Raw genomic sequence first — 12,851 nt, 5'->3', positions numbered from 1 at the left:
GTCGTCTGTTTCCTCTAGCTTAGCCCCGGCTCAGCCTGTTGGCAGCGTGTGTGAGTGTGTTGGCTACATCGAAGGCGGCACATAACGCCACAGGGTGTTTAGATCGCTGACATCGGTGCAGGACTTATAGCTTCTAGTGAGCTGCCTTGGAACTAAACATAGTTGTAGCGCCGATAATTATAGATAAAGAGGGCAAAATTCCAGCCGGCGACGTCACGTATTCCATAGCTAGCGCGGTACGGCGGCTAGCCTAATTGGGCTAATAGGCGTCAAGGTCAATAACGTCAGCGGCGGAGAGCTCCAGAGAAAAGCCGCGCTACTTCTTCGGTGTAATAAGTGAAGCCTTCAGGAATTCAGTGATCTCTGGTGGTTAGAGGAGACGGCTTACATTTCTGCCTCTCAGCGACGGGCCCCCTGCAGCAGGCAGACAGACCACAGGAGATCTCCTTGAAGTCGATGTGATTGTCCCGATTCTCATCAAAGGCGTGAAACAACCCTGGGGGGTGGGGGGGGGGAGAAGAAAAACAACAAGATCAATAACGCTATTAATTGTTCCCCGGTGTTCTACGGAAAGAGAAGACTTTTGAAAAGAGAGGGGCGCTCGATTAAACCCTGTAAGTGTTAAAAGACCTAAACATTCTATATCGGATGAAGTTGACCCAGGTGACCTCGATGACAACTCTTAAATAATACAGGTGGTTTATAACCACAATTATAGTTTGTTAGATGTCATAATACTATAAACATTTAATAAGTTTGATACTGTAAGAAATTCAGTACTCAATAGTTAAGGTGTGCCTTGAGGTTTTATTAAAATGTAAAGAAAATTAAGCCCAATTCATTATTAATTTCAATCAATTCCAACCAAGCTGAACGATGACACCATATTTCTGCTGGTTAATGTGTTTTGGGTCCAGCGGTGTCTTGCCTCATGTTATCACTGCTGGATCAAACAAGGCTTTACACGACATGTCCTAACCTGGTGTGGCTTTACATCTTCTTAAGCTCTAATACAAACATTTAACCAACGGCTTTCAAAAAGTTTACCTTCTGGGGTTTGAAAAACACAAAATTACCTACGTCAATGATTTTCAACCTTATAACTATCTGTTGTGAGGAGGACATGTGATAAGTTGAAAATTAAGTTAAGTTAAGTTTAACCTATATTAATTCCCTTGGGGAAATGTGTTTGCATTTGACCCATCCTCACTATCTAGGAGCAGTGGACTCATCCTCACTATCTAGGCGCAGTGGACTCATCCTCACTATCTAGCAGCAGTGGACTCATCCTCACTATAGGAGCAGTGGACTCATCCTCACTATAGGAGCAGTGGTTCAGCCACACAGTGCGGTGCCCGGGGACCAACTCCAGCTGTGATGCCAGCGCCTCAGTCGAGGGAGACGACAGGAAACCTAACACGTCTTTTATGGTGTGGGAGGAAACCGGAGTACCCAGAGAAAACCCACAAACACGAGGAGAACGTGTAAACTCCACACAGAGCCCAGGACCTTCTTTCTGTGAGGCAACAGTGCTAACCACTGCTCCACCTCACCCTTATTCACTGCTCCACCTCGCCCTTATTCACTGCTCCACCGTGCCCTTATTCACTGCTCCACTGTGCCCTTATTCACTGCTCCACCGTGCCCTTATTCACTGCTCCACCGCGCCCTTATTCACTGCTCCACCGTGCCCTTATTCACTGCTCCACCTCGCCCTTATTCACTGCTCCACTGTGCCCTTATTCACTGCTCCACTGTGCCCTTATTCACTGCTCCGCCTCGCCCTTATTCACTGCTCCACGTGCCCTTATTCACTGCTCCACCTCGCCCTTATTCACTGCTCCACCGTGCCCTTATTAACTGCTCCGCCGTGCCCTTATTCACTGCTCCACCTCGCCCTTATTCACTGCTCCACCTCGCCCTTATTCACTGCTCCGCCTCGCCCTTATTCACTGCTCCGCCTCGCCCTTATTCACTGCTCCGCCGTGCCCTTATTCACTGCTCCACCTCGCCCTTATTCACTGCTCCACCGTGCCCTTATTCACTGCTCCACCGTGCCCTTATTCACTGCTCCACCGTGCCCTTATTCACTGCTCCACCTCGCCCTTATTCACTGCTCCACCGTGCCCCTATTCACTGCTCCGCCGTGCCCTTATTCACTGCTCCACCTCGCCCTTATTCACTGCTCCACCTCGCCCTTATTCACTGCTCCGCCTCGCCCTTATTTACTGCTCCACCGTGCCCTTATTCACTGCTCCACCTCGCCCTTATTCACTGCTCCGCCGTGCCCTTATTCACTGCTCCGCCTCGCCCTTATTCACTGCTCCGCCTCGCCCTTATTCACTGTGTCACTGTAAAGCCTGTGCGGATTACAAATATTCGGCCACAGAAAATTATCGGCCGAAAATGGTTAAAAGGGCATTTTCGGCTTTCGGCCGAAAGGGTTTTAGCACCGAAAATATATCACTGAATGTCAAAGAACAGGGTTACGTAACGTTCGTAACCTAAAGTGTTGTTGTGATGACGTAATCAAAACGTGCTTTATATCCTCGCCATTACTATATGCCCGTTGCGGTTAAAACCTTTTAAACTAACGTTAGCGTTAAGCTAGCTAACAACTAGGGATGCACCGATATGAACATTTGCCACCGATACCGATTGTTCAACTAACACAATCGGCCGATACCGATTCCGATATTTGCGGCAACAATTTTTTAATTTTTTTTTTTTTTTTTAATAATTTTTTTTTTTTTTATATATTTTAATTTTTTTGTAATATTTTAAATTTTTTTTATGAAACTACTGTATATTTGTGTTACAAATTGTGCTCACCGATATGAACATAGGCCTCTTTACTTACTTAAAAAAAGGAAACATCAAGAAATAGCACTATCTCTCTCCCAGTATGTTCTGCAGGGCTGCATCTAGATACTAGTTCTCCCAGCATGGTCTACCTGCTGGGCTGCAGCGAGATACTATTGTCTCAACCAATGAAATTTTGATTGACAGTCGATTGTGCCAATTACGTCACACACCGCTTGCACCCGCCTCTGCTGTTACCACCAATCGGCAAGCCGTATACATTTTTTACTTCGGCTTTTGTCCGCCATTGATTTTGAGTTGACGAGAGGTTTTCTAGAACAACAACACGGCGCGGCTGACGTTTAGCTTTTAGCTCCGCAGGATGACTTAAATGAGGCATAATGATTTTACTGCAACTAATGTTATAATAAAACAAAGCCTTTCTATACATGTGTCTGATTGAAAACGTTATTAACAGATTGCAGAATGGGTAAAACTCAGGGCTCTGTGAGCAACGGAAGGAACTGAGCTAGTATGAACGCTTGCTACGTTCGGGTAAATAATATGCTGATGTTATTGAACGTGTAACACTAACTATATAACGTTAATGCCACAAAACGAATGCCTTGTTAATCATAAGTAGTAACTTTGATGCAGTAGCTTGTGTGTGTGTGTGTGTGGGGGGGACTGGGGACGGCATTGTGCAGGTCGCGAGTGAACTTTTTTTTGTCTTGACGCTACACAAATTGATGGGTATTTATCGGCTACTGCCATCGGCACATTCGAGCTTATCGGCCGATAGGCCGATTGCAGTCAACAAGGCACTTATCGGCCGATACCGATACCCGACCGATACATCGGTGCACCCCTACTAACAACGCTTCCGGTCCCCTTTCACTCGTAAGCTACGTCATCCCCCGCTAAGAGTCACGGGAGATGTAGTAAATACAACAGTCCTTCCATAATTCCATGAATTATGACAGTAGCCACTACAGTAACATCATTAAGTCTGCTATAAGCCATTATCCCTCTCGTGTGTGTGTCTTTATGCAGATCTTTATGCAGTTTTAAAGCACCTTGGCTTTGTTCTGAATGCACTTTGTTGTAGTTATCCTACAGAGAAAAGAAAATGCACTTGACTTTAATGTACATTTTGTTGTATGCAAAGAGAAAATGTTTAAATTGTACAATCTTTCAGCAGTCAGTCTGGAATTAATGTATGCATTCAAATCTTTTGACAAAAGTGCTGAATAAATGTTTTATTATTTAAGTAAAGTTTTGCCATAATCATGTCTTTTGCCATAATCAGGTAGCTGGAGAAAAAAGAAATACATTATATATATATTTATATTAATCATTTTCAGCCTTTGGTTTTCGGCCAACTGTTTCCTATTTTCGGTATCGGTTTCGGCCAAGAATTTCCCATTCGGTGCATCCCTAATAATAGTGATTATTAATATTATTTAAGTTAAGTTTAGCCATAATCATGTCTTTTGCCATAATCAGGTAGCTAAAAAAAAAAAAAAAAAACATTATATATATATATTTCTATTCATAATTTTCGGCATTCGGTTTTCGGCCAACTGTTTCCTATTTTCGGTATCGGTTTCGGCAAAGAATTTCCCATTCTGTGCATCCCTAGTGCTGATGCAGGTCTAACATGTCCATGTAAAGCCTGTGCTGATGAAACATGTCCCTGTAAAGCCTGTGCTGATGAAACATGTCCCTGTAAAGCTTGTGCTGATGCAGGTCTAACATGTCCCTGTAAAGCCTGTGCTGATGAAACATGTCCCTGTAAAGCTTGTGCTGATGCAGGTCTAACATGTCCCTGTAAAGCCTGTGCTGATGCAGGTCTAACATGTCCCTGTAAAGCCTGTGCTGATGCAGGTCTAACATATCTCTGTAAAGCTTGTGCTGATGCAGGTCTAACATGTCCCTGTAAAGCCTGTGCTGATGCAGGTCTAACATGTCTCTGTAAAGCTTGTGCTGATGCAGGTCTAACATGTCTCTGTAAAGCCTGTGCTGATGCAGGTCTAACATGTCCCTGTAAAGCCTGTGCTGATGAAACATGTCCCTGTAAAGCTTGTGCTGATGCAAGTCTAACATGTCCCTGTAAAGCCTGTGCTGATGAAACATGTCCCTGTAAAGCTTGTGCTGATGCAGGTCTAACATGTCTCTGTAAAGCCTGTGCTGATGCAGGTCTAACATGTCCCTGTAAAGCCTGTGCTGATGAAACATGTCCCTGTAAAGCTTGTGCTGATGCAAGTCTAACATGTCCCTGTAAAGCCTGTGCTGATGAAACATGTCCCTGTAAAGCTTGTGCTGATGCAGGTCTAACATGTCTCTGTAAAGCCTGTGCTGATGCAGGTCTAACATGTCCCTGTAAAGCCTGTGCTGATGAAACATGTCCCTGTAAAGCTTGTGCTGATGCAAGTCTAACATGTCCCTGTAAAGCCTGTGCTGATGAAACATGTCCCTGTAAAGCTTGTGCTGATGCAGGTATAACATGTCCCTGTAAAGCCTGTGCTGATGAACACTGCAGTACCTTCACTCAGCGAGTCGTGGATGGGAGGCGAGACCAGCGGGACGAAGGTCTCCAAGTCGAAGCGGCCCGTCCTGGACTGGGCTTTCAGCAGCCAGTAGCGCTTCTCCAAGTCTATGATATCAGATTCCTCCACTGCAGGGGAGAGAGAGGAAACACAAGAGCACCAGTCAGGATCACTAAGGAAGGTAGGGAGGGGGGGCGTTCAGGGGGTCAGCTCTCCTCGTGTTCTACAGTGTTCTTCAGACTGAAGAATAGAGTGACTGTTAGACAGAGAGAGGGGGGGAGAGAGAGAGAGGGAGAGCGAGAGCAAGAGAGAAAGAGGCGAGAGAGAGAGGAGAGAGAGAGAAAGAGAGATAGAGAGTGAGAGAGAAAGAGAGATAGAGTGAGAGAGAGAGAGAGAAAGAGGCGAGAGAAAGAGAGGGAGAGAGAAAGAGGCGAGAGAGATAGGAGAGAGAGAAAAAGAGAGAGATAGAGTGAGAGAGAAAGAGAGGAAGAGAGGCGAGAGAGAGAAAGAGAGATAGAGAGTGAGAGAGAAAGAGAGGGAGAGAGAGAGGCAAGAGAGAGAGAAATAAAGAGAGAGAGAAAGAGAGAGAGGAGAGAGAGAGGCAAGAGAGAGAAATAAGAGAAAGAGAGGCGAGAGAGAAAGAAAGGCGAGGGAGAGAGAAAGAGAGGCAAGAGAGAGAGAAAGAGAGAGATAGATAGAGCCAGAGGTAGAGAGAAAGATAGGTGAGAGAGAGGGAGAGAGAGGCAAGAGAGAGGCGAGAGAGAGAAAGAGAGAGAGGAGAATCAAAACTGTCAAATATTTGCACTTTTTTATTTAATGCACTAGTTACTGATTTTTTTTTTTTTTTTGACTAGTCACTGTTGTAAATTGACTAGTTGCTGTAAAATAGATACAGGTCCTAAGTTAATATGGTACGTGTTTTGTGTTTTGTAATATGGTATGTGATGTGTTTTAAAATATATATAATTCTTTTTATTTTTTGTCCACTTTTTCTCCTTATTTTTTATTTTTCTATTTTCTATGTTTCCAATTCTCCCCTCCCCTGTCTTGAACGTTGCTCGCATATGCCCCCCACAGGTCGGTTGTAGGAAGGATAGAAGCCTTGCATCACGTGTCCCCTCCGGTACACGAGGAGGCAGCCTGTCACATCTTTTCACCTGCCAGCGCGGACTCTCAGTGGCGAGGTGTAAATTGTGGGAGGCTCACACTACCCCCGCTATTTCCTGTCTCTGCTGTGCAGGCGTCCCCCAACGACCTGTAGGAGTCGCTGTCCACAACGTCCAGATTACCACCCATCAACTTCCACCCGCTGACTCTGCCAATTGAGCCAGTATGACGGCCGGCCCAAGCCGGAGGCAACACCGACAGCCGGATTTGAACCCGGTGTCTCTGGCGTTGATGACGAGCGCAATGTCCGCTGAGCCACCCAGCCGCCACAAATATATATAATTCTGAAGTCCCCGTCACTCTCCCCTGCTTAGAAAACTACCATTGAGGTGAATGTGAGAGACTGAACCCTTCAATCGCTCCAGTGGACAGTAGTCAACAGTACAGAACTTCTCGCACAGAGTGGCTCCCAGGTGTGTGAACGTGTGCAACTGAATACTTGTATTGTTGTGATGTACTTAACACATAACAATACAGGGGAATTGGTTCATGCCACTGTTGTGAGTGATCTTGCGTAGCCAGGCCTCTCTCCACACTATGTTAGCTCTTTGCCAGACCTCTCTCCACACTATGTTAGCACTGTGCCAGACCTCTCTCCACTCTATGTTAGTGCTGTGCCAGACCTCTCTCCACACTATGTTAGCACTGTGTCAGACCTCTCTCTCCACTCTATGTTAGCACTGTGCCAGACCTCTCTCCACTCTATGTTAGCACTGTGCCAGACCTCTCTCCACACTATGTTAGCACTGTGTCAGACCTCTCTCTCCACTCTATGTTAGCACTGTGCCAGACCTCTCTCCACTCTATGTTAGCACTGTGCCAGACCTCTCTCCACTCTATGTTAGCACTGTGCCAGACCTCTCTCCACTCTATGTTAGCACTGTGCCAGACCTCTCTCCACACTATGTTAGCACTGTGCCAGACCTCTCTCCACACTATGTTAGCACTGTGCCAGAGCTCTCTCCACACTATGTTAGCACTGTGCCAGACCTCTCTCCACTCTATGTTAACACTGTGCCAGAGCTCTCTCCACACTATGTTAGTGCTGTGCCAGACCTCTCTCCACACTATGTTAGTGCTGTGCCAGACCTCTCTCCACACTATGTTAGCACTGTGCCAGACCTCTCTCCACACTATGTTAGTGCTGTGCCAGACCTCTCCACACTATGTTAGCACTGTGTCAGACCTCTCTCTCCACACTATGTTAGCGCTGTGCCAGACCTCTCTCCACACTATGTTAACGCTGTGCCAGACCTCTCCACACTATGTTAGCACTGTGCCAGACCTCTCTCTCCACACTATGTTAGCGCTGTGTCAGACCTCTCTCTCCACACTGTTAGCGCTGTGTCAGACCTCTCTCCACACTATGTTAGCACTGTGCCAGACCTCTCTCCACACTATGTTAGCTCTGTGCCAGACCTCTCTCCACACAATGTTAGCTCTGTGCCAGACCTCTCTCCACACTATGTTAGCACTGTACCAGACCTCTCTCCACACTATGTTAGCACTGTGCCAGACCTCTCTCCACTCTATGTTAGCACTGTGCCAGACCTCTCTCCACTCTATGTTAGCGCTAGGGCTGGGCGATATGGAAAAAAATCATATCGCGATAACGATATGATAATGTTATCATATTTCTCGATATCGATAATTATCGAATTGTTATACGTATTAAATTTTTTTTTTTTTTTTTTTTTTTTAAACAACAGATGTATGTTTATTTTGCAGCAATTCTTTGTCATTGCCGCCATCTTTAGTGTTACATCCCCTCACACTCCAGTTCTCAGGCTGCAGCTGGTTTAAAAGCTAAAGTAAACCGGCTTCTCTGCTGGCTGTGGCTCCAGGGGAGTTGAACAGTTCTGGCTCTGCTAGTTTATTTTCGATCTTTTGGCGCTTTTTTGGTGGACAAACCACCGCACATGTGCACCGTGACTCGTGTCTAGTTCTGCTAGCACACATAGCCTACTGTGTACAGACGGTTTCAAACTGTATTTTAAATTAGAAAGCAAACAAAATAAATGGACAAGAGAAAAATAAATCTCAATTTGGTCAGTATTGTCATTTGGACAAGCAAAGCCATTACTTTAAGTTGCAGGCAAGAAAGACAAGTCTCTCCACTGTCTCTGGTTTTAAAACTGCCCTGTTGCAAGGGCGGCTACGTGGCGTAGTGGGCAAGGCACTCGCCACGAAATGCTGGAGACGCTGGGCTCGTCAGTTCGAGCCCAGCGCTCCACATTTGCTTTCAGTTTAGCTGGTCGTCCGTACTAATACACATTGGCCGTATTAGGGGGTGGGAAACTGATGGGTGGGGATCGGGCGTTGTGGACAGCGACTCCTACAGGTCGGTTGGTGCGCCTGCGCAGTAGAATCAGGAAGTGTCGGGGGCAGCGTGAGCCTCCCACGCATTACTCCTCGCCACTGAGAGATCGAGCTGCGCAGGTGAAAAGATGCGACTGCTGTTACCTCAAGTACCGGAGGGGACTTGTGCTATGTATGACTTAGTCCACATTGCAGCGTCCGTGACAGGGGAGGGTTGAATTGGATGATACGAAATTGGGATGGGAGAAAATATAGAAAAAATGGGAGAAAAAGTGGATTAAAAAAAAACTGCCCTGTTGCAGGTCACAAAAAATATATATATATATATATATATATATTAAAAAAAAATTCTATTTCTTTTTTTATTTCGATATCGATTATTAAAATATATCGCGATATTTATCGTTATCGTTATATCGCCCAGCCCTAGTTAGGGCTGTACCAGACCTCTCTCCACACTATGTTAGTGCTGTGCCAGACCTCTCGACACTATGTTAGCACTGTGTCAGACCTCTTTCTCCACACTATGTTAGTGCTGTGACAGACCTCTCTCTCCACAATATGTTAGCACTGTGCCAGCGCTGGAGAGAGGTCTGGCTGAACCTATTATCATTCCACTATATGGGGAAAAATACTCTGGCTTGTTTGTATTTCTTTAAACCTAAGCCCAGCATGCAGCAACGGTGTCCTTGCAAAATAGTGTCTCAGAGCAGAAGGGGAGGAGAATTCAGACTGAAATAGTCGGCCAATGGCAGCTTATACCCACAGTCTCATGGCGCCCTATCCAGACTAATTGTGACACTCCTACACGGAGTAGTGGCCTAGTGGTGTGAGATCTCTGGCCGCTGTTGTCCAGCCATGCTGCCAGACCAAGCTGGCTGCTGGTTGTTGGCCAGTAAGGTAGAATTAAGGCTGAGAATTTGAATACCTATTATATACCTTTGATTTGGAAATAGTAGCGTGTCCAGGCAAGCAACGCTTTTAGCAAAATTCACATATCGCTCCATAACGCAGTTACCAGGAATTAGCCAGGATCACTCTGAAACTATACAATATTCACGCAATAACACGCGAACGTATACATGAAAAAAATCATTATTTTTCACATGTTGGACGAGGGATAGTTACTATCAAATGAGTCATAGTATTGTCTCCATAGCTATAATATAGAATATGGCTATTGCCCTGCAAACACTGCAACGCACAGTGAAAATCCCTATCTTTTAAAGCGGTGGCCCATTGAGTACAAGGATGGCTAAAACGGCTGGCACTGAAAGTGTTAAGATTAGGAAAAATAAATATGTATCTTCCTTTTGAATAAAATAGTCAAAGGCTGCATGATTTATTAGGATTAATAAATATAATCAATGTCAAAAAGAGTAGATACACACACACAGAGTGGCAGTGGCCTATTAATAGACTTAATGATTTTAGAATATTTCTAATAGATAATTAACTATTTATTATGATCATCAACTATCCAGTTAGTTTTTATAGTGTAACATTTGCTACTGAAACTGTACAGAGATGGAGAAAGAGAGAAGGGGGGGTGGGGGTCTGCTCCACTGTGACCTGCTCCAGGGTGAATTTAACTGTGCTTAGTACGTTAGCTGGTTAAGTTTTTCACCTTGACTTGGGCAGACGGGGATAGATGGTGATCTCAAATAGGCACAACGTAAGACAAAGACCCTTCATCAGTTCACTTTTAGATATCCAAAATGCTTCCAAAATGCTCCCACACTGACCATTTAAGGTGCTTATTTGGCGCACATACTGTAAAGCAGGGATGTGGGTTCTCTCCTCTGTAAGGCAGGGATGTGGGTTCTCTCCTCTGTAAAGCAGGGCTGTGGGTTCTCTCCTCTGTAAAGCAGGGCTGTGGGTTCTCTCCTCTGTAAAGCAGGGCTGTGGGTTCTCTCCTCTGTAAAGCAGGGCTGTGGGTTCTCTCCTCTGTAAAGCAGGATGTGGGTTCTCTCCTCTGTAAAGCAGGGCTGTGGGTTCTCTCCTCTGTAAAGCAGGGATGTGGGTTCTCTCCTCTGTAAAGCAGGATGTGGGTTCTCTCCTCTGTAAAGCAGGGATGTGGGTTCTCTCCTCTGTAAAGCAGGGATGTGGGTTCTCTCCTCTGTAAAGCAGGGATGTGGGTTCTCTCCTCTGTAAAGCAGAGATGCGGGTTCTCTCCTCTGTAAAGCAGGGATGCAGGTTATCTCCTCTGTAAAGCAGGGATGTAGGTTCTCTCCTCTGTAAAGCAGGGATGCAGGTTCTCTCCTCTGTAAAGCAGGGATGCAGGTTCTCTCCTCTGTAAAGCAGGGATGCGGGTTCTCTCCTCTGTAAAGCAGGGATGCGGGTTCTCTCCTCTGTAAAGCAGGGATGTGGGTTCTCTCCTCTGTAAAGCAGGGATGCGGGTTCTCTCTGTAAAGCAGGGATGTGGGTTCTCTCCTCTGTAAAGCAGGGATGTGGGTTCTCTCCTCTGTAAAGCAGGGATGTGGGTTCTCTCCTCTGTAAGGCAGGGATGCAGGTTCTCTCCTCTGTAAAGCAGGGATGTGGGTTCTCTCCTCTGTAAAGCAGGGATGCAGGTTCTCTCCTCTGTAAAGCAGGGATGTGGGTTCTCTCCTCTGTAAAGCAGGGATGCAGGTTCTCTCCTCTGTAAGGCAGGGATGCGGGTTCTCTCCTCTGTAAAGCAGGGATGCAGGTTCTCTCCTCTGTAAAGCAGGGATGTGGGTTCTCTCCTCTGTAAGGCAGGGATGTGGGTTCTCTCCTCTGTAAAGCATGGATGTGGGTTCTCTCCTCTGTAAGGCAGGGCTGTGGGTTCTCTCCTCTGTAAGGCAGGGATGTGGGTTCTCTCCTCTGTAAGGCAGGGATGTGGGTTCTCTCCTCTGTAAAGCAGGGATGTGGGTTCTCTCCTCTGTAAAGCAGGGCTGTGGGTTCTCTCCTCTGTAAAGCAGGGATGTGGGTTCTCTCCTCTGTAAGGCAGGGATGTGGGTTCTCTCCTCTGTAAGGCAGGGATGTGGGTTCTCTCCTCTGTAAAGCAGGGCTGTGGGTTCTCTCCTCTGTAAAGCATGGATGTGGGTTCTCTCCTCTGTAAAGCAGGGCTGTGGGTTCTCTCCTCTGTAAAGCAGGGATGTGGGTTATCTCCTCTGTAAAGCAGGGATGTGGGTTCTCTCCTCTGTAAGGCAGGGATGTGGGTTCTCTCCTCTGTAAAGCAGGGATGTGGGTTCTCTCCTCTGTAAAGCAGGGATGCAGGTTCTCTCCTCTGTAAAGCAGGGATGCAGGTTCTCTCCTCTGTAAAGCAGGGATGTGGGTTCTCTCCTCTGTAAAGCAGGGATGCAGGTTCTCTCCTCTGTAAAGCAGGGATGCAGGTTCTCTCCTCTGTAAAGCAGGGCTGTGGGTTCTCTCCTCTGTAAAGCAGGGATGCAGGTTCTCTCCTCTGTAAAGCAGGGATGCAGGTTCTCTCCTCTGTAAAGCAGGGATGTGGGTTCTCTCCTCTGTAAAGCAGGGATGTGGGTTCTCTCCTCTGTAAAGCAGGGATGCAGGTTCTCTCCTCTGTAAAGCAGGGCTGTGGGTTCTCTCCTCTGTAAAGCATGGATGTGGGTTCTCTCCTCTGTAAAGCATGGATGTGGGTTCTCTCATCTGTAAAGCAGGGATGTAGGTTCTCTCCTCTGTAAAGCAGGGATGCAGGTTCTCTCCTCTGTAAAGCATGGATGTGGGTTCTCTCCTCTGTAAAGCAGGGATGCAGGTTCTCTCCTCTGTAAAGCATGGATGTGGGTTCTCTCCTCTGTAAAGCAGGATGTGGGTTCTCTCCTCTGTAAAGCAGGGATGTGGGTTCTCTCCTCTGTAAAGCAGGGCTGTGGGTTCTCTCCTCTGTAAAGCAGGGATGTGGGTTCTCTCCTCTGTAAGGCAGGGATGTGGGTTCTCTCCTCTGTAAAGCAGGGCTGTGGGTTCTCTCCTCTGTAAAGCAGGGATGCAGGTTCTCTCCTCTGTAAAGCAGGGATGTGGGTTCTCTCCTCTGTAAGGCAGGGC

The 12,851-nt window shown here is 46.5% G+C and overlaps 1 protein-coding gene across 1 annotated transcript in view; it reads right to left on the bottom strand.

Moving 5' to 3' along the window:
• The window catches only part of usp32 (ubiquitin specific peptidase 32), a 245,303-nt gene that overhangs the window by 115,966 nt on the left and 116,486 nt on the right, over positions 1 to 12,851 (bottom strand). Inside the window, exons 6-7 of the mRNA XM_084324370.1 lie at positions 5,348 to 5,479; positions 389 to 496 (exon numbers count right to left, since the gene is read on the bottom strand). Of these exons, the coding sequence (XP_084180496.1) occupies positions 389 to 496; positions 5,348 to 5,479 (240 nt within the window). The remainder of the gene's footprint in view (positions 1 to 388; positions 497 to 5,347; positions 5,480 to 12,851) is intronic.

The sequence above is a fragment of the Notolepis coatsorum genome (assembly GCF_963971535.1).
Source record: "Notolepis coatsorum genome assembly, chromosome: 1".
NCBI classification, from domain to species: Eukaryota; Metazoa; Chordata; class Actinopteri; order Aulopiformes; family Paralepididae; genus Notolepis; species Notolepis coatsorum.
Note: the sequence above shows the minus strand (reverse complement) of the source record. Positions and strands in the feature narration are given on the sequence as shown.